This window comes from Antechinus flavipes, chromosome 4 (genome assembly GCF_016432865.1).
Source record: "Antechinus flavipes isolate AdamAnt ecotype Samford, QLD, Australia chromosome 4, AdamAnt_v2, whole genome shotgun sequence".
Classification (NCBI taxonomy): Eukaryota; Metazoa; Chordata; class Mammalia; order Dasyuromorphia; family Dasyuridae; genus Antechinus; species Antechinus flavipes.
The window spans coordinates 481,093,947-481,118,585 of record NC_067401.1 but is presented as its reverse complement, the minus strand read 5'-3'; the positions used below and the strand labels follow the sequence as shown (position 1 = coordinate 481,118,585).

At 55.1% G+C, this 24,639-nt stretch overlaps 1 protein-coding gene across 6 annotated transcripts; it reads left to right on the top strand.

Moving 5' to 3' along the window:
* The first annotated feature begins 374 nt into the window (after positions 1-374).
* Positions 375-24,594, top strand: KDM4A (lysine demethylase 4A). 6 transcript variants are annotated; one of them, XM_051999921.1, is made up of 23 exons: positions 380-518; positions 1,314-1,488; positions 1,602-1,777; positions 2,166-2,341; positions 4,582-4,696; positions 7,656-7,849; positions 8,906-8,955; positions 9,359-9,462; positions 11,289-11,426; positions 12,671-12,894; positions 13,388-13,584; positions 13,865-14,088; positions 16,832-16,934; positions 19,243-19,424; positions 19,882-20,086; positions 20,532-20,608; positions 20,712-20,767; positions 21,365-21,473; positions 21,582-21,770; positions 22,402-22,572; positions 22,953-23,072; positions 23,191-23,283; positions 23,358-24,594. In XM_051999921.1, the coding sequence occupies exons 2-23, from the start codon at positions 1,479-1,481 to the stop codon at positions 23,496-23,498; spliced, it is 3,054 nt and encodes a 1,017-aa protein (XP_051855881.1). In that variant the 5' UTR covers positions 380-518; positions 1,314-1,478; the 3' UTR covers positions 23,499-24,594. The 6 variants fall into 6 exon arrangements, 5 of the variants coding, with proteins under 5 accessions (XP_051855884.1, XP_051855883.1, XP_051855881.1 ...); XM_051999922.1 differs by having other exon boundaries at positions 1,278-1,488; positions 21,582-21,752; XM_051999920.1 differs by having other exon boundaries at positions 1,278-1,488.
* The last annotated feature ends 45 nt before the right edge of the window (positions 24,595-24,639 follow it).

Below are 24,639 nucleotides of genomic sequence, written 5' to 3'. Positions count from 1 at the left end.
CCCCTCGCGGGGCCGTCACCATTGTCAAGATCCCCGGGCCCCGCCCTCGGGGAACATCCCATAATAATCCCGTCCGACCCCTCCTCTCAGCTTTTCGCAGGCCTGCCATTTCGCCTGGCGCCGCCCATCTCTGGCGCTGATTGGCTCTCGTCTGGCAGATTTCCACCGATGATTGGTCATCTCCGGAGGTGGTCGAGTCATTCAGTGGCTCCGGGTCCTTTGGGGCTGGCGTTTCCTCCTGGCAACAGACACAGCTGGCGTAGATTGGCCAGCGGGGGCTCGCCCGGCCCCCAGCCCGGTCCTGACTGGGACTTATTGGTTGGGCTCAGGAAAATTGCTGGAAGCCGATTGGCTGTAGGGCGGGGAGTTGTGCGGCTGCGCGAGAAGGCGGGAGGCGGAGCTGATTGAGTCCCCGGTCGGAGGTGGTCGCGGTGAAGGCGGTCGATCGCGTTCCGCGGAGCCCGAGGCGGCGCCAGCGCCAGGCCCGAGATCCGCGGGGGAGAGGCGGCCACGCGTGGGTGAGTATTCGTGGGACTGTGGTTCCGGGTTGGAATGTGAAGCCTGCGCTTGGAGCTAGCTATTCCCGGGTGGGGGAGGGGCGGCGGGGGCCCCCCGCGTACAGAGTGGCATCTCCCCTGACCAATGGGAGGCGGCGCCGCGGCCCTTCAGCTTTTCGTTGATCCGTGCCCGCTGCGCTCGGGCCAATGAATGCTAGGTGGGCCGTCCCTAGACTTCTTCCTGCTGCTGCCCCTGCTGCCGCGGGTCGGGCCTGCGGGGGCTGTGCGTGCCCGGGGACGGAGTTGGGCTCCCAGCCTCTGGGAGTGGGCCACCCCGGCCCCGCCACCCCGAACTGGCCCCGGCCTGGGGACGGTGCTGCTGGAGTCCGCCCGGCAGCTGGGCCCTCCCCCAGCTGAACACTTCCTCCCATGCATAGCTCGTTTGCATATAGTTGTGGGCGATTTGTTTCTATTAGAACGAGCTTTGCCTGGGCAGCGATCGCTGTCGGCCTTTGTTTTTGGTCCCTTCTCGGCATGCGGCTCGACACATACGGTGGGAGCTTGTTGGCTGTCCGAGCGCATCCGGACTCTGGACTAGTTTCCCTCAGCGTGGCCGATGGCCCTGCCTCTGGGAAACCAGGTTCTTGAAGGGGTCCCGGCTGCAAGCACTTGCGGAGCTCCTGCAGTATGCCGGGGCTCCGGACTTTTTTCTTAGTTGCTCCTGTGGCTCAGTCGCCTCTGACTCATCGTGACCACCCCATTGGGGCATTCTCTTGGCAGAGATCCCGAAGGGCTGCCTTCCGTTTCCTTCTCCAGCTCGTTTACAGATGGAGAAACTGAAGCACACGGAGAGAAGTGACCGGCCCAGGGTCACACGGCTGCTGAGTGACTGAGCCAGAGTGGAATTCAGATCTTCTTGCCCCGGGCCTGTGGTCCATTCACCCAGAGAGCAGAAGTTCTCAGTCTAAAGGTGGATTCCGCATGCAAACAGGTGGAGTCCAGCTGGCCTACGTTCATTAAGCACTTGCTGTGTGTGACGCTCTCATGGAGCTCCCAGCCCCCAGGGGGAAACCCGGAGAACTCAGCTTCTTCTTCCTTCTCCAGATTCTGCAGTGGAGCCTGATCTAGGACGAGCAGGCAGCATGGCTTCCGAGTCGGAGAGCCTGAACCCCAGCGCCCGCATCATGACTTTCTACCCCACCATGGAGGAGTTTCGGACCTTCAGCCGCTACATCGCCTACATCGAGTCCCAAGGAGCGCACCGGGCGGGGCTGGCCAAGGTCAGGGTGCTGGGGCGGGGCGAAGTGGTTGGGGAAGCCCGGCTGAACCCTGGAGATCTAGTAATTAGCAGAGCACCTGCCCTGTGCCAGGCTGAGCCAGGTGCCAGGATGGCCTCCTCTGGTTTTCAGCACAGTCCTGCTGGGTATGTGCTATGATTCCTCATTTCACCGAGGAGGAATCTAGGGTGAACAAAAGGCAGGTGACCACACCCCTCCCCCCCTCGAGGTAGAGAGGGGATTGGAGCAGCCAAAGTTTTAATCACTCAGGGCTTAGCTGGCTGGGGGGGAGGGGCACCCTGGGGCCTCCTATCACAGATGTGGTCCCCTCCTGCCTAGCTCCTCTTGTAGGGGCGGGGTCGGAGTGAGCAGGCCCCATTGTGTCTTCTAGGTGGTTCCTCCAAAGGAGTGGAAGCCGAGGTCGACCTATGACGACATCGATGACTTGGTCATCCCGGCCCCCATCCAGCAGGTGGTGACTGGGCAGTCCGGCCTCTTCACCCAGTACAACATCCAGAAGAAAGCCATGACTGTTCGGGAGTTCCGCAGGATAGCCAACAGTGACAAGTGAGTAAGGAGCCCCGTGTCCCCGAGGGGCAGCAGCCGGAGCTCTGGACCAGGGTCTGCCAGAGGGTGGCCAAGCTGAGCCGAGCCCAAGGCTTCTGTGGCCTCCTGGCTCTGCCCACTGGTAGTCTCTTTCTTGCCCTCCCTTCCGCAGGCCTTGGCACCTGAGCTTTTCTGCTCCTCCTTTCCCAGTCTCCATTTTTGGGCTCTTCTTGCTTAAGGGCCAGTAGGGTATAGGGACTAAGGCTTTGCAGAGGCCCACTCAAGCTCACACCCTCAGGGGAGGGACTGTCCAGAGTCAGGAAGTCTATCCAGTCCCGCCTCTTTACCTTTGTAGATAAGGAAACTGAGTTCCAGAGAAGTCAGCTGACTTCCTCAGAGCCAGAATTTGAACCCAAAGCTCTCTCTTCCCAATGGAGCCCCCAGTCTTGCCTCATGCTGCTCCTTGGATGATGTGCAGAAGGTGCCATTGCTTTGGGGGGGTCAGAGCCATCGCTTGACTCTCAAGCCTCCAAACAGCCTTTTTCTCACATCCATACTGTCTCCACTTCCTGCTCACCGACTCTTGGTCATTCCTGTGCCTCTGTTTCTTTAAGGACTTTTCTGATTTTACTCCAGAGCCCTCCTGAGATGGACTCGAGGCTTTGCCTCTTCCCCGGGATCCTGACTTTTCACTTTTTTCATTGTTATACCGAAGCTGGTGCTGCCATTCAAACAGATGTCTCCACTACCAGCCTCCCTTTTTCCCTGTGCCCCTGCTTTTGTTGTCTGGGCTTTGGCACAGAGCCTTTAAAGTTCCAGGTCATTTGCCTTATTCCCGAGCCCTGGATCTTTGCTGTGGTTCTATGGAGGGGCTTCTTCATGCCATGAGACATCTTAGCTGGTCCAGGTTGCTGTTTTTCATGTACCTGGCTGTGGTTCTGCCCTGCCTCCCACCTGCTTGGCTTTGGCTCCCACTTCCTCTCCATGATGTGGTTTGCATTTGGGGACTGGGGTGGCTTGGCCAGGCCCTCCCTGCTGCCCTTTTCCCTTACCAACTTGACTTCTCTTTAGCCTCCTCTTCTTGCCTCCCCTTGCACTGCTCAGGCTTTCCCCACTCTGCCCTGTCCATGCCATGACCTCCATCAAGTGGTTCCCCCGCTAGTTCCCATCAGTTTTCTCATTCCACATCTCCAGGATCGAGCTGCCACCGATGCAGCCTGTCATTGCCATCTCTCCGGGCCAGCATCCACATAGTTGTAAAGGCTTACTGTAGCTTCTGGGCCTAGGCTCCTCGGAGCTTAGCTGCCAGGGCCTCCTGCCCGTGGCCTCCCCTCAGTGCCATGTTGCCCTTCCTTTGGTCAGGTCCTGCGGGGTCTCTGAGGCTTCCTCGTCCTCCTGTAGGCCTCTGTCCTGCTGCTGTTGCTTGTCCTTAGAGCAGAAGCTCCTTCAGACTGGCTTCCCTGCCTTGGTCCTCCAAGGTCCAGCTTTGAAGCTTCCCTTTCCTCTTAGCTTCTTGGTGATCCTTCTCATGTCTTCAGCGATGAGCCTTCTTTGCTTTCCTACTGGACCACTCAGCCGTTGTGCTTTAGGACCTCCCCTTCCCTCCCCTCATCTCTTCTCCCATCTTGGATGATTGCCAGAGAGGCTGAATTCTGGGAGTCATCATCACCTGCTTCTTCCTCCTCTCCCTCCCCGCTTCACCCCTCCTCAGATGACTGATCAATAGCCCAGCCATGCTGAGCTTTGTCCTGCGGTGTCGCCCACAGCTCTCCTGCCATTGCCAAAGTCAAGGCTGCATCCTTTCTTGTTTATGCTCGTCCTTGCTCTAGTCCATCCTTGGCTCAGCCTGCTGCCTTCCCTAGTTCCTCATTGACCATCGCTCTCCTATGCACTCAGATGCCGAGTGTGCTAAGTGCCCAGGGAGCAGGCCCATTCCTCTCAGAAGGAAGTGGGCGGGCCAGGCAGGGGCTTTTCAGGGCAGCCCCTTTGAAGACCCTCTTTGGGATCTGCAGAAAAACTCCAGGTGTGAACCCTGGGGTCTTCTGCAAGCCGAGACGTGGCACCTGGGCCAGTCTCCTCCCGAGTCCTGCAGGGACAAGGGCAGCAGCTAGCTGCAGAGCTGAGGGCAGGGAGAAGCTTTCCCTCTGCTGCTGCTGTTGCTGCTGTTCTGCCTCCGGTCCCACTGCAGGAGGCTGCAGACACTGTGTTTTCTTCTTGGTAGGAAATGATTGAGGAGTCTTTGTCCATTTGTTCTTTCCTAGGTACTGTACTCCCCGCTACAATGAATTTGAAGAGCTTGAGCGAAAATACTGGAAAAATCTAACGTTTAATCCCCCCATCTATGGTGCTGATGTGAATGGGACACTGTATGAAAAGGTAAGGAGGGACGCCGGGCAGGCAGAGAAACCTAGTGGGCAGAGGAGTCGCCTCTGAGGCTGGAAGGGGAGGTGATAGGACCTGGTTTCAAATCCTGGCCCAGACACAACTTGAAGACTCTTCTTTTGTAAGTGGCTGCCAGAGCATGGCGGCTCTTGGCGTACCCTGCAAGGCCTCCCTGTGGTGCGTCCAGCCTTTGGCCAGGCTCTTCCTGTCCTTGGAGATGGGGATCTTGTCTCGGATAAGACGTTCTTTGTCTTCCTCTGTACCCCGTGTGTTGGCAGGGAACCTGGCCGCCAGGATGGTCGGCTTTTCCCCAGGGTGTGTGAATGCTTTCTGTCATGTCTGCACGGGGCTCAGTCGGGTTTCATTTGCCCCCTTCGGACAGGATGGCTCCTGGGTTCCTTCTGGTGCCACCTTGTCTCCCAGTGGCGCTCAGGGGCATAAGCAGAAACGAGGGCCAGAGCCCTGACCCAGCACCAGCTCTGTGGTGGGGAGGCAGGCCTGGCAAAGCCTGGTACTAATAAAGCCGGGGGGCCAGAATGGGATTTCTGCTTCCTTTTGTGCGTGCTTGTGGACCATGCTTTTTGCCAGAAACTAAAGCCATTCTTACCCGCTTACTGCTGGCAGATGCTACTTTTGCCCCATTTTTGAAAATTGATCCAGTGACCCTTTTGCGATGTCCTCTTTCTGATCCCTGTCCCCCAGTTTTTTCAAGGCCTCTTGGCAGTGCTTTCATTGGTAGTCCTTTTAGTGCTTTGGGGCCATTCCCCAGGTCTCCATTAAGTGACTTGGACTTAATCCAGGGCACTGGACTGATCTCTTACTCTGTTCTCTAAATGTATACATGAAGTTGAAATGAGTGGTTGAATCAGATCAGTGTAGACTGGGCCAGGGAGAGTGTGACTGAAATTCCCTCGGGAAGGGGAAAGTCAGTGAACATTTATTAGGCATCAGTTCTGTGCCCCAGATGGGGGACTTTGGTGAGGGTACCCAGTAGAGGCAGACTCTGCCCTCATGGAGCTCAGCCTACAGGCGGCACCACGCCAGTATTGCATAAATAGGGGGATGACACTAGAATTAGGGGTTGGGTCAAAGACTTGATGGAAGCCTGGGAAATGGGGAGACTGAGGAGAGGAAGCATCTGTGACAGGGACAGCCTGGATGTCCCCGGATGGAGGTGTAAGATTGCTGGGCAGCAGTGAGGACCTAGTCAGTGTTGTGTGACCTTCGTGGAGTTAGGGACCTGTCAGCACCGGGCAGCGCTGGTTCAGCAGCAGAGGAGACCAGGGAGAACTGAGAGGTCAGGAGCACAGAGGAATGGGAAGAGCCTTTGTCAGCTCCCGGGTGATCTCTGGCCAGTGCCAGATTTTTGAGCTCACTGCCGGGCCCAGGGTCACACATCAGACCTTCTCAAATCAGTTGCTCCATTGCAAAGGCAGAGTCAAAAAAAGGAAAGGGCCCTTGGCATCTGTATAAAGATCTGCAGCTTGACCATGTGCTAGCTGGGTGACCTTGTGCCTTGGTTTCCTCCTCTGTAAAATGGGGATGGTATTGATAGCCCCTAGCTAGTAGGTATGCAGTAATATTTTTCATGTGCTTAATTAGCGCAATGTCTGACTCATAGCTGCTAAATGATATATCTTCCCTTCCCTTAAGATACCATTGGATTTCCACTTTAACTTCTCCTCTCCAGGCCTCCAAACCTGTGCTATAGAACACCAATCCTTCCCTTTCTAGTAGACTGCAGCCTGTCAAAGTGGACATGATCCTCTGACAAGGGGAAAACCCTCAGACTTCCTAGAGACTCCTTCCCCCTCAGTAGCACTCCAGACAGTAGCTTCTCGGTCTCTCCAAGTGGAGACCTGGATGTGGCTGGGCTTGGTCTCCCTCCTTTGGGTGTGCAAGACCCCTCGGCCCAAGACCTGTGCCATGCATTGACCATTTGGTGATTGGCAGCTCTCTGCTAGAAGGCTCTAAGACTTCTGCCTCTCCCGAGCTGGTGGAGTGTCAGCACTTGGCCCTCCTGGGCTGTTTAAAGGGGGTCTCCCCTGACGCCCACCTTTGGCCCAAAACTTCCTGCTCCCAGGTCCCATGCAGGCTTTTCCAGCAGTGTCCCCTACCATTATTCCCATTATTTCTAGCTTCCCTGCTGCCAGTAAGCGCTCCCGTGTTCCTCGTCTCTTCAGAATCTTTGCTTGATCCAACCTTTCCTAAGAGCTGCTGTTCTCTCCTTCCCTTCTCATTCATATTCCTTGAAAAAGCCATTTATACACAAGACTTGGCTCCTTAAAATTCCCCATAGTCTCTAGTTGCCAAGTCTGATGACCTCATTCCTATGCCCTCTGACACTTGAGCTCCTATGGACACTTTATGCATGTTGAGGGGCTGAATGTTATCTCCTTTAGGGGTTACAGTGTTCTTCCCACCCCAACCTCTTTGGTGTCCTTTTTATGCCCAGGAGTCTTCCCTGGATCCTTTTTATCTCTGCCCTTTGTCCTTGGTGATCTCGACCACTTGTGCTAAGGGCGGGGGCTAACGTTCATTTCTATGAGCTGATTCTCAGATCTCTTGTATAACCTGAACCTCTTCTGAGATCCAACCCCAGATGTGCCCTAGGCTGACTCCCCTCGGTATTAGCTTCACATCTTGTTAATCAGTGTCCTTTCTAAACCCTCATTAAGTTGTCAGTTCCCATTGTTTGTCCCAGCCTCCAGGTTTCCCTGGACACAGTGCTCCAGGGCTGTGGTATTTGGTGGCTGACTGTTGGGTAGGGGCTTTGCTTTCCTAGATGGGTCACAGGCAGGAAGGTGCCCTCTCCCCTCCTCCACCCGAGCGAGTAGGTGGGCTCCAAGGCTCAGCTACCCCGCTTCGTCCAGCCTGACCCGAGGGCTGGCAGTTTGTCCCTGGGCCCCCTCTCCTGCCTCAGAGGGTCCCTGATGTGGCTTGTGGCCTACAGCACGTAGATGAGTGGAACATCGGCCGCTTGAACACCATCCTGGATGTGGTGGAGAACGAGAGCGGGATCACCATCGAGGGCGTTAACACTCCCTACCTCTACTTCGGCATGTGGAAGACCTCCTTCGCCTGGCACACGGAGGACATGGACCTGTATAGCATCAACTACCTGCATTTTGGGGAGCCCAAGTCCTGGTGAGTCAGGCTGTTCCTCTGCCTAATGGCAGGACCCCGGGGCCCAGGGAAACTAGGAGAGGGAGCGTGATGCTCCTTCTGGACCAGGGAGAGTTTATATTTCCCTGGCACTTAGGGCCGGCATGGGAAAAAAGGCTGCCATTCAGTGCTCACTGGCTGGACTCTGGGCCAAGGGGAGCCACTAAAGGTTCTGGATTATTGGGTTGACGTAGTTGGACTTAGACATGAATAAAATGTTTTTGGCAACTGCTTGGAGTGCGGGCTGGCAAGGGTGTGTGAGAGACTGGAGAATGCAGGTAAGACCTGCAGGATGGCATGAGAGTAGCATGGGATGGGGAGGAGGTGTCTCTGAGCATTTCTGCAGGATTTTCCATGTGTGCCTGGGCACTGTCAGGACAGGGGCCATGAGGGCAGGCGTTCATCCACAGTAATGGGCAGCTTGATGGAGAAGGAGCAGCGTTTTGGGGAAAGGCCAGGGTAAAGCTGTTGAACATGGAATGCAAAAAAAGATTGGGGCTAAGAAAGACTTGACCATGGTAGATGTGAGGCATAGCTGAAACCCCAACCAATGTTCCCAAGAGCCTTGGAGGCAGGAGAAGGTAGTGAACCAGCTGGTAAGCCAAGGTCAGGAGAGGGCCAGACTGCTTGGGAAGGCAGCTACATGGGGGGGAGGGGGAATGCCATTGCTTCTCCTCGAGAATCAGATGAGATAGGGGCAACCCACCAGGCACTTGATGTCTTTGTGACCGAAGCCTGCCTTGTCCACGACAAGCAGTTTTTTTTCAAGAGAAAAAAAGACTGACGCTCTCCTGGCTCAGGCTCCTCTTTGGCCGTGGGCTCAGGCTGCTGAAGGCGGTCAGGATTGTGGCTTTGCTAGGTCCTTGATTTCAGTGAAGTCCCCTGGGGGTGCCCTTTTGTCCCTGGGGCTTTCCCCCTTTTTTGCATCTATCCTGGGCTGTGGGGTTGCAGGGAGCAGTGAGGTCCATGGGGGTGAGGAGAGAGGACCTAGCAGGGGATAAGCACCACAAAACCTGTGACTCTCTCGTGTTTTTGCAGGTACTCCATTCCCCCAGAGCATGGCAAACGTTTGGAGCGTCTGGCCAAAGGTAATGTTTCTCTGCCTTGACTTCCTGGATCCCCATCCTCTCTTCCCTTCAGGAAGAGCCCTGAGGCCACAAAGGAATGCCTTTTTCCTTTGGCTGTTTGATTCTTGGTTTGCTTTGCTTTCATAGAGAGGGACATTCACATGTGTCCCTATGCTGATTGGGGGTGGGTGGGGGACTGGAGGGTCAGATATGTGTGGCTTACTCAGGCTGGAGCCCACAGGAAGAGGTGTGGCTGATGCTTTCCTCTTCCTCCTCATTGTAGGAATATATAAGCTGAGGCTGGAAATGTTCTTGGGAGAGTTCACTGACAGTGTAAGGGCTGGGCTACTCCCTGCAAGGGTCCCCTCCAGCTCCTGGGAGCCTTAGGATGGCTAGCTGACTATAACCTCTCTTCCTCTCATAGGTTTCTTCCCAGGAAGTGCCCAAAGTTGTGAAGCTTTTCTCCGCCATAAAATGACCTTGATTTCCCCTTCAATCCTGAAGAAATATGGCATCCCCTTTGATAAGGTGAGTTCCCCGTTTGCTGACTGAGGTCTGGCTGCATGCCTGGTATGCATGGGCATGTGGAGGAAGGAACAGGTGATGGTCGATCTCTCCTTGGGGCTTTTTGAGTTGGTGGTCCTAGCAGGTTGCTAGCAGAACTTTGTGTACTGTTTGAGTTTTTAATTATTAAAAAAAAGTTAATATATTATTTTTCTAATTACATGAAAAGATAAGTATTCAACATTTATTTTTCTAAGATTTTGAATTCAATTTTTTCCTCCTTACCTTCTGCCTTTACAAGACAGCAAGTAATCTGATAGTCATTTTTAATATATTTCCATATTAATCATGTTATGAAAGAAAAATTGGATCCAAATATAAAGTCATTTTTAACATTTTTTATATTAGTCATGTTGTGAAAGAACAATCAGACTCAGAGGGAAAAAATGAAGAAAGAAAAAGCAAACAAAGTGAAAATTCTAGGCTTCAGTCTGCACTCAGTTTCTATCCTTCTGGATGCAGATGTCTTAAAATTCCATCTTAAGTCTATTGGAATTGCCTTGAATTGCTGTATTGTTGAGAAGCACCAAGTCCATCATCTGATCATCACATAGTCTTGTGTTACTGTATATAATGTTCTCTTGATTCTGCTCACTTCACCCAGCTTCAGTTCATGTGGGTCTTTCCAGGTTTTTCTGAAATCGGCCTGCTCATCATTTCTTACAAAACAGTAACATTCCTTATATTCATATACCATAATTTATTCAGCCGTTCCCCTACTGATGGGCATCCACTCAATTTCCACTTCTTGGTCACTACAGAAAGGGCTGCAACAAACATTTTTCCACATTGCGAGTCCTTTTCCTTCTTATCTTCTCTGGGATATAGACAATAGTGTTCTTGCTGGATTGAAGGGTATGCAGAGTTTTAGAGCCCTTTGGGCATAGTTCCAAATTGCTCTCCAGCACATGGTGCATTTGATCAGAATGTGGCTGGATTTTTTTCCTAAATTCTATTTATTTTGTTAACTATGTCTCAATCACATGTAAAAACATTTGGGCCCCAAATTCTTTCCCCCTCCTTGAGAATTAAACAATTTGATATCGGTTATACATGTGAAATCATGTGCAACATTTCCGTGTTAGCCATGTTACAAAAGAAAACATAAAATAATACAACTCAGTTCATCAGATCTCTAGAGATCGATAGCCATTTTCATCAAAGGTCCTTTGAATTGTTTGTCTTGGGTCATTGTCTTCATCAGAGTAGCTAAATCATTCACAGTTTATCATTGTACAACATCACTGTTGTTGTATACATCGTACTCCTGGTTCTGCTCACTTTGCATCAGTTCATATAAATCTTGCCAGGTTTTTCTGAGAGCATCCTGCTCATTATTTCTCATAGTAGAGCAATATTCCATCATGATCACATACCACAACTTGTTCATCTGTTCCCCAATTAAGGGGCAGCCCTTCAATTTCCAATTCTTTGGAGTGTGGCTGTTGTTGCTCCAGCTGCCATCAGCTTTCCCCTAATAGACTTGGGCCCCTTCTGGGAGCCTTGGGTTTGGGATATCCATGGGACAGAGGGTGAATGGCCAGGGTCAGGGAGCTCTGACAAGGCTGTAGTGGCTGAATAAGCATTTCTCACCCTCACCTGGAGGTCAGAAGGGGGGATGGAAAGGAGTTAACTTGGCAAGTCCTGAGGTGGACTGGGAAACCTGCGAAGAGATCGTTGGCTCATGGCATCCCCAAGCTGTGCAAATGATGGGCCGAGGCTATCTAACCAGCAGGTCTTCCCACCCTGGGCTCGACTTCTCCAACTGGGCCTCTCCCTTCTTGTTTCAGGTGACCCAGGAGGCTGGAGAATTTATGATCACGTTTCCTTATGGCTACCATGCCGGCTTCAACCACGGATTCAACTGTGCTGAGTCTACCAACTTTGCCACCCTTCGTTGGATCGAGTATGGCAAACAATCTGTTCTGGTAAGGGCAGGGAGCAGCCTGTGCCTGCTGGTCGGAAGGGGGTGGGGCGGGGAGGGTCTTCCACGCCGAAACCCGTAGGCTTGGGCCAGTTCTAGGTGTCTGACACGGCTCTGTAAGGAAAGAGTCCAGGTCCCAGAAAGAGTTGGTGAAGGAAGATACAGAGAATGTCCTGAGTCATTTAAGCCTGATGCCTAAGGGTTTGAAGGGGGGAACCTTTTATAGGTGTAAGGCTTTTTGGCCTATCTCTGATGCTGTTGAAGGCAAAGGTACAATTCCTGCCTTCGAGGCTGCCCCAGATGCTAAGGTAGAATGAGAAAGGGGCAGCCCAGGGTAGATGACTGGCTTTTCTGCAGCCTCGGCCTTTCTTCCAGCATAAGCGAACCTGACTCTTGGGTAGGAGGCCCTGCCTTTGCCCAGTCTTCTGGAGCATAGTTTTTCAGGCATTTCAGGCCATTTTCAGGCAATGGTTGCAGACTCCACTGGGGAGCCCTAGCTATTGCAGGCAGGGCAGCCCAGCAGCACTGACCTGGGGGAAGGATGCATCAGGGTAGAAGCCCCACTTCTTTTCAGCAGTCACTGGGGCTTTGAAAGAAGCAGCGCCTAGAGATTTAGAAGCCAACGTGCCTGGGCTCTCAGTCGAGGTTCTTAGGCTGGGGGAAGCCCCGCATCTCTTGCTGGGAAGTACCACTTTCCCATGCTGCAGTGGACCCAAGACAAACTATGTTCCTGGTGTTTTCTTTGTTGAACAGACCAACTCTGAAACCCAGAGATGTCTGAGCTTTCACCTTTTAGGCATAAAAGGTGCCTTTGGCTCCATCTTCTTCCTGGCTGCCTGAGAGTCCCAATTAATTCTCATTTGTGTCTGTGGGAAGGGAAGAATATCTCGGCTGGAATTATGCTTGGCTTCCCTTCCTGGTGGCCCATCCTTGGCCTCAGGGCATTCGGGGCACTCTGGCCCTTGAGCCCTTAGAGAAAGGACCATGTGGGCCCCCATGGACTCATTGTGATACCAGTTCTTGCTGTGTCTTTTCAGGCAAGAGCCTGTTCTAAATTATTGGAAGATAGTGTTGATATGAGATTGCTGATTGTATATGGTAATTTGTGTTGGGTCTTTGAGCTTATCACATTAGAAAAATGTCCCCTTGCTCTCAGTGAGGGAGAGTTGGGATGATCCCCCAGAATTTTAGTGAGCTCTATGGCAGTGGCAGGATTAGGACCAGCAGCCTTTTTTCTCTGTGGTACAGTGCTCTTGCCGGAAGGATATGGTGAAGATATCTATGGATGTATTTGTGCGCAAGTTCCAGCCAGAGCGGTACAAGCTGTGGAAAGCAGGCAAAGATGCCCCTGTCATTGATCACACTCTGCCCACCCCTGAGGCTGCTGAGTTCCACAAGGGGGAGCAGCAGGACTGTCCGGAGGAGGCCCTGGACGGCAGTGGGGACCCAGTCAATGAGGATGCCAGGAGAAGGTAATCAAGGGTCACCAGCTGCGTTGGGTGTCCTCTTCCTTATGGGAGCTCTTGTGACAAGACTCCTGGTCCTTTAGAGCCCTGGGAAGGCCTCTGGCTCCTTGAACCAATGTGTCTTCTCACGGCTGGACTCTTAAATACATAGAGCCCTGCCAGCATCTGCATCCCACTCTGGGGGGCTTTGGGAGGGAGCAAGTGCTTCTGGAGGTTTGAGGAAGAGGATTGAGAATGCTGGAGGTGGCAGTTGAACATGAAGCCAATCGGGGTGGGGGGGTGTCAAGGGAGATTTTAGAGCTGGAAGGACCCCCTTTTTGTGGCACAGAAAGGTGGTGGTTTGCCTGAGGAGAGCCAGATTGGGAGTGGTTCTTCCACAGTGCCCTTGCATTACCAAGTATTTCCCGAGGGCAGGGAATGTGTCTGCCTCTGCCGTGCCCTTGCCCAGTGCTTGTTGAGAGCCAGGGCTCCCCTAAGCAGGTGTGTGTTTCCCTAACAGCCCCACCAAGCATCGGATTGGAGCCAAGAGGCACCGGGTGTGTCTTGAGGTGCCTCAGGAGGTGAGTGAGAGCGAGGCTTTTGCCCAGAGAGAACCCTATGAGATGGATGGGGAGCAGGCAGCTGTTGCTCCTGGGAAGTCTGGCCCAGACTTGCTGTCACCACTGCGAGCTGAGAACGGCACCCTCCTCTCACCAGGTTAGTCTCTTCAACCCCACAAGCTTAGGCAGCCTTGGACTCCCTTGGAACCAGACAGAGCAGGGCCACTCCTCTCTGATGGGCAGGAGAGGGACACACAGCTTCAGATTGGGGCGTAGGTGAGGCTCATGACAGGGAGGAGGGCCCAGAAAGGGCTCGGGTGAGCGACTGGACCTGGCCCCTGCTGCAGATGTCCCCCTGATGACCCCTTCCCCCAGCCTCACCAAGTGTCGGACTGGCCCTAACTGTCCGTGGGGTCTCACTGAGCTCCTCCTTTCAGATTATCCAGACTCTGCTGAAGTCAAATTTGAAGAACTTAAGAATGTCAAATTGGAAGAGGAAGAGGAAGAAGCCGCAGCCTTGGACCTCTCTCTGTCCAGAACACATCAGGCCTCCAAAAAGAGCCGAGCTCGCGGTTCTGAGAGCCGGTCTCATCGAGCACGCCGAGCCCCGGCTGCCCACAGCTGTGCCCAGGAAGAGGATTCAGAGCAAGAGCTCTCCGAGGTGCTGACCGCTCATGGGGCAGGGTGGGGCCAGGCCTAGGTACAGGTGGCTGCCTTAAGTGTAGGGCCCTTGGGAGGGCCAGGTCTGAGGCAGAAGCCTTTGGTCCTCGGTCCAGTGGAGAGGGTCTGGACTTCTAGTCCTGCTTCAGACGCCTCCAGGTGTGCCATTCTGCCCAGAATGTCTCCTTCACTATAAAACAGGCACCTACCTCACAGGGTTATGAGCTCAGATGGAACATTTGTAAAATGATTAGCACAGTGCCTGGCAATAGTAGGCCCCTAATAAATCCTTCCTCTCTCTAGCTCCCTCCCTGTGTCCCTGCCACTGTCCAGTAGATCTGAATAGATCACGTTAAAATAATTCCCGTATTTGAGGCACTGTCTACCTGTGGTCCTTTTGCTAAACCAAGGAGGTTTTTAAAGCTCACTCTGACAGGAAGATTACGCCTAGGAGGCATTGCTAGGTGCTAGGAGAAGGCTGTTGCACCAGTACCAGGGCCTGGCCATTGCCCATCCCTGGGTGGCGCTCTCCTTGGTGCTAGCCTGAGGTCTGGGTCAGCTCAAGGTCTCCCTTTCCAAGGCACCTTAGGGGACACATGTTGACAGATCTTGGTGCGAGCTATCGGCTTGGGCTGATGGCAGTCCCTTCTCTTCCAAAGTGCTCCCAGACATGGGCAGACTTTCTCTCAGTACTTGGAGATTACTCAGCCCAAGGGTGAGGTGACAAATGGGATGATGACAGAAAAATTGGCCACCCCTAAAATGCTCAGAAACTAATGGGGCGGTCGGCAAGCGTTGGCTAAGCTCTTAACATGCCTCGTGAATTCTGGGCATGCTGATGCACGAGAGAGACCACCCCTTTCAGTTAATGGGATGGGAGGCATAAGACAATCAATAAAGGTTTTCTAAAGGAATGGAGTCTTGGGGGGCGCTAGGGGATATAGATGGGATGAATTAGGAATAATCTAAAAGGAGAAGGCCATTCAGGGGGAGTGGGAAAGGCTTCCTGGAGAAAGTGGAATTTTAATGGGGACTTGAAACTGGAAGGTGGAGACGAAGGAGGGTATCTCAGGTGCGGGGCACAGCCAGTGTCATGCCAGGACTCTCGATGGCAGGTCTTGTTTGAGAAGTAAGGAGACTAGAGGCTCTAGATCAGGGGTCCTCAAACTTTTTAAATAGGGAGCCAGTTCATTGTCCCTCAGACTGTTGGAGGGCCGGACTATAGTAAAAACAAAAACTTCATAGTCCTGGGTGAGGGGGATATATGTCCTCAACTGCTGCATCTGGTCCGTGGGCTGTAGTTTGAGGATCCCTGCTCTAGAGCCTAGAGAACAGGGAGAGGTGGAGGAAGAAGGTAAAGGAGAAGGGCCACATTATGGAAGGCTTTGAATGCTAAGCAGAGGATTTTATATTATCTTGGAAGTGATGAGGAGCCACTGGAACTTAAGTCGGGCTGAGAGGGTCCATTTGGGCAGCTGAGTAGAGGAGGGAACCGGAGGAGCCTCCAAGAGGGAGATCAGACAACCTAAGATGGCACCAGTACGAGGCAGGACGCTGACTTCTGAATGGAGGAGTCTCACTGTTAGAGACTTGCCCTGAAGCTGAATTTGGCTGTGGGGATGAGAGAGGGAGGGGTTGAGGATGTTGTAAGGTTGTAAGACTGGATTATGGGGGAGGTTTTTGCCCTCATGGTAATAGGGCAGTTGGAAAGAGGGGGGAGGGCTGGGGGGGCTAAGTCCATCCTTGGAGTGAGTTTAAGATATCGAATGAGACATTAGTTTGAGATGCCCGAAAAGTGGTTCCAGGATGTGTAACAGGAGAAGTCAGGGCTGAATAAATAGATCCAAGAATTGTCAGAACAGAGGTGATAATTGAATCCATGGCCACTGAAGAAGACAGTAGTGGGGAAAGAGATGTGGCCCCAGGGCCAAGCCTTGGGGGATGCCCAGGCACAAGAGAGAGGAGCGGTGGCAGGAAAGTTAGGATAGGCACAAAAGCCCAGAAAGTGTGCAGAGGGTGGGGAAAGGGTGTCAGGGAGGTTGGGAAGGAGGAGGCTCCAGGTTTGCCAGTGAAGAGATCCTTGGGGACCTGAGGTGATTGAATGATGGGATCAGAAGCCAAACTGTAGAGAATTCAGAAGGCAATGAGCACCATGAGGATGGCCTTCTCAGGAGCTTAGCCCAGAGCAGGAGGGCTACAGGACAGGAGCCACCGAGGAGGGGAGGACTAAATGAGGTGGTTTGAGGGATGAGGGAGAAATGGACATGTTTGTAGTCAGGAAGACAACAGCCCAGTAAAGAGACAGAACAAATGAGAGTGGGGATGAGGTAGGATCACTTGGGTAAGTCGAGTTTAAGTTGGCAAGGAGGGAGGGGCCTCCTCTAAAAGGGCGTTCATCTTGCTGGGGTTAGGGGTGATGAGACTCCAGTTTCTCTGGCTCCTGCTTTCTAAGGCTTTGTGGGTCACTGCAGGCCCATGGCTTTGGGGGGTTTTAAGAGTGATATGCTTTGTGTGCCCACACTGGGGCTGTGAAAGCATTTTTCCAGCTCAGCTTTGCCTTTAACAAGCTGGGTCTTTCCTAGCTGCCGCCAAGCAGCAAACAGCCCAGCGAGACTCGCACCCCTATAGAAGAGCCGGCGGAAGAACTCCAGGGAAGGGAAGGGACTTCCTGGTGCTTCTCACCACGCTGTCTCATGCTGGCTTTGTCTGGAGCTCCACATTAACCACTCTTGTCATTGAACTAGAATGGAGAGGAGGAGAGTCAGAAGTCCAAGGGCCGTCGGCAGCCCCTGAGCAAGCTTCCCCGGCATCACCCGCTTGTGGCCCAAGAGTGTGGCAGTGATGATGGTGAGTGCTGCTTTAAGAAGGGGCTGGCAGGTGGCTTGGGCCTGTGCCAGGGGCCTTTCACAGCGAGCAGAGTCCAGGACTCACGTGTTCCCAGCTCCAATGGGCCTTCCCTTGGCCCACTGGCCTCCAAGGAGGCGGCACCTTCCTGCTCCTCAAACCCTCCTTTGAGCTCCTTGCAGACTTTCTTGGTCTCCTTGTGGCTTGGGGGCTTGGTCTGTTAGGTGATGCCCTTTGGCATGCCTCCCTATGTTCTTCATGTTTGTTAGAGTTGAGTGGAAGTTGCATGTGTTGAACAGAGTTGGGGAAGGGGCTTCAGAAGCAGTGAAGAGCCCAGGCTGTTTCCAGCAGAATGTTAATTTAGCCTCCCTTGGCCTGGAGGCACGTAGAGCAGCGGAACCCGGGCAGGCCCCCTGTCCGCAGCCTCCCTGTTAGGCTGCCTGTTGTCCTCATCCTGGAGAGCTTGGTTTCTCTATCTCTGCCGGCCTCGCTTTGCTTCATATAATTTCTTGCAGGCTTCTCTGTATGCATTGTTTGTCATTTCTTACAGTGTATGAGATCCCATTGCATTCAGGCACCTCGGCTTGTCTTGTAAGACAGGCCATAATTTATGGGCGTCTCATTGTTTCTGGTTCTTACCTGACTGAAATTGCTGTAAATATTTTGATTAATAGTAAGCGTTTATTAAGTGCCTGATGTGTTCCAGGCACTGTGCTAAGCACCAGGGTTACAGAGAAAGGCAAAAGACAGTCCCTGTTCTCTCAGGGAGCTAATGTAATGTAATGTAAACATGCTATATGGAGCAGCTGCCCACAGGGTGAATTGGAAGGCACCAGCATGAAAGGGGATGAAGTTGGGATTTGGCAGCCACAGCTGGGGAAGCACAAGGGACAGCTAGAACAAAGGCCCGAGGTTTGCAGTCCTATTGGGCGTCTGCTGTGTCTCATGGGCAAGAAGGCAGTCACTGCTCAGAGAATGTGGGGGGAATGTATAAGAAGGGCATTGGAAAGGCAGGGGCAGAGATAGCTTAGGAAGGGCTTTGAGGGCCAAATGGCGTTTGCTTCTGAAGGAGAGGGAGCCAGGGGAATTCATCAAGTAAGAGGGTGACCTGATCAGTTCTGCATTGTAGGAAAATCCCTTTATACTGGCTCTGTGGAGGATGACCTGGAATAGAGACTGGAGGCAGGTGGGGGGAGCCCAGGGAGATGGGGAGAGTCTAGGTAGCAGCAGCAGAGGAGAGAAGGGAGCATATTAAAGAGATGTTGCTAATTGACAGGCTCTCTATTGTAAAACTGTTCTTGAAATTTGAGAAAGCGCTGTGTCAAACTCCGAGACAAATATAGCTCAATAACTAGATCAAGGAAGTTGAGAAAGTAAAAGAGGAGAGTTCTAGACTAATGGCATTGGTGACAACCCCAGAGCCAGCATCCTCTGTAATAGGGAAGCTCTCCTGCTCAGGGGACAAGTTAAGCAAAGAAACCTTTTTTGATGGAATTCTGAGTTAGCAGCCACCACCAGCTGTGGAGGGAGGTGGGAAGGGAAAGGACTGGCTCAGGGCAAGAGGAGGAGCAGGAAGAGGAAGGCGGTTGCCAGGAGACCCCTTGGTCACTGACTGCTTGCACCTACTCAAGTGGGACCTGGTCTCGCTTTGTGAACTGGACCTTTGTTCCTGGTGCTGTTTGCCTGACTTCCTTCTGGCCCCAAATGTACCAAGCAGTAGTGGCAGGGGAGCGTGACTAAGAATTCCCCAGTCTCACCTCCTTTGTTGAGTTTTTTCCTCTCTGTTCAGCTATGTATGCTGTATCGTAACTTTTGGGCTTTAGAAGCTGTAAGTATAAAGATGTAAAGTGTTTTTGTTGCAGTAAGATGAGAAATTGAGAGCATTTGTTTAAGGCGGCTAAAGCAGGGCAGAGGATAGGGTGTTTTACTTGAGTCGGGAAAATCTCTGTTCAACTGGCTTGTTGCTGTGAGTGTTGCACGATAGCCTGGGTGCTCTGTGTGGCCAACTTCAGAACTGGCCCAGCAGCAGTGAGGCAGACCCAGAGCCTGCTGCTTGCCGGGAGCACGTGGAGAGGGAGGTCCCGCTGAGGCTCCAGAATCCAAAAAGCCCCAGGAGTCCCTCTGCTCAGGCAGGCCGGGGCTGCTTTCCTCAGTGCACCAGGCCTCCCAGAGGGTGAGGCAGCTCGGTGTGCCTTGTCAGGGCTCCCGGGGGAAGGGGGATTCTGTCTGTCAGACCTTGGGGGCTCCTTCCAGTGGTCCGGGGCCTTGGGCTGCCCAGCAGGTCCTCCTCTTATGATTGACTGGGTTTCAGATGCCAGTGAGCAGCTGACCCCAGAAGAGGAGGCTGAAGAAACGGAGGCTTGGGCCAAGCCCCTGAGTCAGCTCTGGCAGAACCGACCTCTGAACTTCGAGGCCGAAAGGGCGTACAATGAGAACATGGCTCAGCAGCCCCCGCACTGTGCAGTTTGTATGATTTTCCAAACCTACCAACAGGTGAGACTTGGGATGGGGACATGATGGTTGTCACCCTGTAGTTGTCCCCCAGAGGTTTGTGCAGGGGAGGCTCAGAGTAAATGCACCCAAGTCAAGCCCTGCCTTCATGGGTCTTGGGGGTGGGCGGTGACGCCCAGGAACCTCTCTTCCTACGGAAGGTCCCTGGAGTGAGGTGGGAGTAGCTGGCACCGGCACAGGACTCAGATCTTGGTCAAGAAGGGACTGAGTCCTGGAGCCACCAGAGTGCCCCTCCCTTTCCCCCCCTCCCTCCCCCCGGTTGAATCTGTGGTTATCTGACTTGTGAGCCACCGTTGAGAGACCTGGGGAGGTCACGTTGCTGAACCCACGGATGAGGAGGGGGACGTGGTGCTGTGGGCCCATCTTCAGGTGTTTCTGGGGGGCTGTTCTTGGGTACTGCCAGTGTGCCCACCGAGGCCGCCGCCTGTCCGTCTCCTAGGCCGAGGGGGGAGGCCACAACCAGAGCTGGGCAGACGGGCCTGAGGCGGCCCCTGGGAGGCGCAGAACCAGGCCTCTGATCCCCGAGATGTGCTTCACTGCCACGGGCTGCAGCACCGACCTCAGCCTCTCCACGCCCTACCTGGAGGAGGACGGCACCAGCATCCTCATCACCTGCCGGAAGTGCTGTGTCTGCGTCCACGCCAGTAAGTGCGAGGGGCCTTCCCCAGCCCAGTCTGACAGCCCAGATGGAGCGCCTGCTCTGGGCCCCCGGGGGGCTGGGCCTGCTCTGGGCCCCCGAGACTCGGGTCTGCTGCCGGGCTCCTGCTCCTCCGGGGCTCAGTGTCAGGGCCCCGCAGAAGAGACGGGCGGCGTTTCCGTGAAAGCTCCCAGGCGGGAGGCCGGTGGTCGGGACTGGCCAGGGAGGAGGGGCTGGCTGGGAGGCAGCTGTCCCTTAGCTTCAGTTACTTCGCGTGTCATGTGGGACTTGCTGTCTTTGTCTCATGGCGAACAGTAAGCGTCTCCTGCCGCCAGGGCGCTCAGCGGGACAGGCGTGCGAGCTGTCCGGAGAGGCGTCTGCCCAGGGCTCCTGCGGGGGTGGCACGGGCACTGCAGGGCTTTCCTTGAGGGGCTTGCCTTTGTCTTGGTTAGGCTGTTACGGAGTCTCCCCTGAGCAGGCCTCAGATGACTGGATGTGCTCTCGGTGTGCGGCCAGCGCCTTAGAGGAGGTGAGGGGCGGGCGGGAGGGGGGAACGAGAGGGGGAGGGGAGGGGCAGGTGGAGCGGGGTGCTCTGGCTCCTGAGGCTTCAGGGGCCTCTGCTTCCTCCCCAGGGCTGCTGCCTGTGCTCGCTGCGAGGAGGAGCCCTGCAGAGAGCGAATGATGATCGGTGAGTGCAGGCCGTCTGCCCCGACCCGGACGTGGCAGGTGGAGCCGTGGGAGATGAAACCTAAGGATGGAGGGAGTGAGGGGTTACTCCTCATGGTGCTCTCGGAGAGCAGAGCCAGGGTTAGCTTTGGGTGTTAGGAGGCCATGGGCCCAAGGGGCAGCCTGGGAGAGGGGCTGGGGAGGGGGCTCAGGAGCCACTGGTGGGTCTCTGCTAGGGGGAGGGCCCAGGATAGTGATGCCCCGCTGGGCAGGAGGCCTTCCTCGCTGCAGCCATCCACTCTTTGCTTCTGGTCAGATGAAAGCCAGATACCCCCTCCCATCCTGTCCCGTCCCTTCTGTCATACTTGTGAGCTTGATTAGGGACCAGAGGGTTCTTATCTGGGCCCACACCTGAAACGTGGCTCTGGTTGGGCTCCACGAGATGGTAGGCAATGTCCAAGTGGTCAGGGAATTTTGCCGGGTGGTCTGCGGGCTCAGGCAGGGCATGGTTGCTCCCGCTGGAGGTGGATGCCAGGCTGGCAGCCTTTGGGTACAGGCTGGGTTAGAATACGGCTCTGCACAGCCGTGGCCACGGTCGAGCTCATTGTCCTGGTGGTAGGTGGGTCCACGTAATGTGTGCCATTGCAGTCCTGGAAGCTAAGTTTGTCAACATCGCAGAGCGCAGCCCGGTGGATCTGAGCAAAATCCCTCTTCTTCGCTTCAAGCTGGTAAGAGAGAGGGCCCGCCCTGCTGGGCAGTGCCAGGGTTTGAGCCTGGGAGCGGGCACGTGTCGCCGGGACCACGGCTCCCATAACGAGCTCGCCTTGTGTCTGCAGAAATGCGTCTTCTGTAAGAAGCGGAGGAAGAGGGCGGCTGGCTGCTGTGTTCAGTGCTCCCATGGCCGTTGCCCGACCTCCTTCCACGTGAGCTGTGCGCAGGCCGCCGGGGTGATGATGCAGCCGGACGACTGGCCCTTTGTGGTCTTCATCACCTGCTTTCGGCACAAGGTTCCTTCTCAGGCAGAGGTGAGGGAGGGAGGGAGGTGGCCATTCGGAAGAGGCAGAGGAGACAGGGACCCTCCCTTTCTCACACCGGCCCCGGGGCCTGGGGGCCGTCATCTCCGCTGACTCAGAGCAAGGACTCTGCTGGAAACCCAGCACCCCTGAAGGTCTCGGGGGCCTGCTCATCACCTTCCCGGCTGGCCCCGATTGGTTTTGACACCTCCCAAATCTCATCCTCAGCAACTGCCGGGACCCAGGCATCCCCATGAAATCCTTTCAGACTCTTGAAGCCAGCTAGCCTTCTCTTCTCCAGGTGAAGGGCCCCCAGTCCTTTATGTTCTCCCTGCTCTGAGAACTGCTGGTTGGCAGCGGCCTGGGTGTCCGGTTCCTCCCATCGGACATTCACCCATGGAGATGCTTGTCTGGCTCAGACAGTCTAGAAGTTAGTGCCAGGACCAGAGCTGACCCTGGAGGGGCCAGGACTTGTTTGGCCGGTGTGGGGTTTGAGAATAAGTTTGGAGGGCAGAGCTGAGAGGTCACCTGGGGCAGCAGGCGGGCAGCGGTCCCTGCAGCCCCGGGGCCTTCCCTGCCTCAGGCCGGGGGCTGCCGGGTCTGCGCCTGCTGCGCCCTGGCCTGAGCGCTGGTCTCCCTTCAGCGCGCCAAAGGCGCCCTCCAGGACCTTTCTGCGGGCCAGACGGTCATCAGTAAGCACAAGAACGGGCGCTTCTACCAGTGCGAGGTGGTCCAGCTCTCCACAGAGACCTTCTACGAGGTCAACTTTGATGACGGCTCCTTCAGTGACAACCTCTACCCCGAGGACATTGTGGTAACTACGGGCGCCTGAGTCCGGGACGGCAGCTCCCCCTTCCCCAAGTAGCCTCTGTCCCTCCCCTCGGGGCAGGCTGCCTCTGTTCGTCAGCCACGGGTCTTAATGGGGAGCCCCCCAACACAGAATTTGGGAAGAAACCCTGGGGCTTGTTCCCTGGATGTTGTAGCTCACAGGATCTCTGAGTGGAAGGGGCTCACTTGGCTTCTCCCTGGGCCGGTTCTGGTTCGGGGCTGGGTCAGAGGCACTGCTGAGCATCCCTGAGCATGAAGGCGTGGGGAGGCTGGCGTGGCCCTTCTCCCTAGCCCCCTCCCTCCTGGAAGGCTGAGCAGCAGGCTCGGGACTTTTCCTGTAGTCATTCTTCTCTCTTGGACCTTCAGAGTCGTGACTGCCTCCAGTTGGGGCCCCCTGCCGGAGGGGAAGTGGTCCAAGTGAGATGGACAGACGGACAAGTCTATGGAGCGACGTTCGTAGCTTCCCATCCCATCCAGATGTACCAGGTAGCGGAGCTCAGCCCTGCGGAGGAGGCTTCCCCGTCCCCTGCCCGGGGGGTCCCGCTGTGGGTGCTGGGGAGGGGGGGACCGTGCTCTCTGGTTGAACAGCCTCGGCCCTTTGCAGGTGGAGTTTGAAGATGGCTCCCAGCTCATGGTGAAGAGGGATGACGTTTACACGCTGGATGAGGAGCTCCCCAAGAGAGTCAAGTCCCGGCTGGTGAGTGACTGGGGAGCCCAGGGGGGCCGGACCCTGGGGTGGTCTTGGCTGACAGGCCTCTGGTCTCCTCCTAGTCGGTGGCCTCGGACATGCGCTTCACAGAGATCTTCACAGAGAAGGACGTCGGGCAGGAAAAGAAACGGCAGCGGGTCATCAACTCTCGGTACCGAGAAGACTATATTGAGCCGGCGCTCTACCGGGCCATCATGGAGTAGGGGAGAGGGACTGCATGGACCCAGCTGGTCAGCGGGGAGCACTCCGGGGGCGTGAGCCCCCCACGCCCGTGGAACTCGGAGTGGAATTTTGAAAACTCAGATTGTACAAACCAAATGAACTAGCTCTTCCTCCCGTGCCCCATTCCCTTCCCTGGTCCTTCTGCCACACATTGCCGTGAAGAAGGGAGGCTGAGCTCTGAGCCGGGGTCCCGGACATGTGGTGGTGGGCCTGCGGCCAGCAGGAGCCCCCACCCCCGAAGAGACCGGGCCCTGCTTGTGGGGACTGGGAGCTGGTGCTATCTGCGCCCCTGCCCCGCGGGCGTGTGCAAGCGTGCCCAGGGAGCGGGGGAGCGCGCGGACCTTGGCCGGCCGGCCGGACAGACAGACAGACGGAGCGAGGAGCAGGCAGCATTCCTCGCGCTTGCCCCCTTTCTCCTTTTTATATTTATGTATGCTTGGTCTCCACTGGCTTCCGTTGCTCCCTGGTGCTTCTGACCGAAGCCCTCGAGTTGGGGGGAGGCTGGAAGGAGTCACCCGGAGAAACTAATGTGAAGCACTACACCTCAGTTCTTGCCACCAGGGGCTGAGCTGGGTACTGGGAGCTCCTTCCCTCGGGTGGGCGCAGGCTGCGAAAGCACTAGGGGGGGGGGGTCCTTGAGCCCCTGAGGAGCCCCTTACTTGCCTCTGGGCAATGGAGTCTCAAGGTCCTGCCCCCTTCTGGACCTGCCCTGAGGCAGGGAGAGGGGGCACTTTTGGACCCGGCTTCTTGGTACCCTGAATGGTGCAGTGAAGTGGAGGGTGGGGGGTGGGGGGGAAGTTGGGGGGAGGGGAAGGGGGCATCATAATGATGGTCAGTCAGGCCCACCTGCAGCAGGGGAGGGGGAGGCACTGCTGTGGGGGGAGCACCTGTGGGCATTAACTGGTGAAGCTGTCAATCATGTAGGGGCTTTGGGGGGAACTGAGCACGGGGATCCCATGAATTTGCTGTGCGGGCCTGGAGTTCTGCCAACCCCACTCCCTGTGTGCAGGAGAACCAGGGATTTGATCCTTTGCCTTTTTGTTACACTCGATGCTATAAAACCAAATTATTTTGAAATCTGGTGTCTGGTGTGGTTGTTGGCAGTGCGGGGGCGAGTGGGGC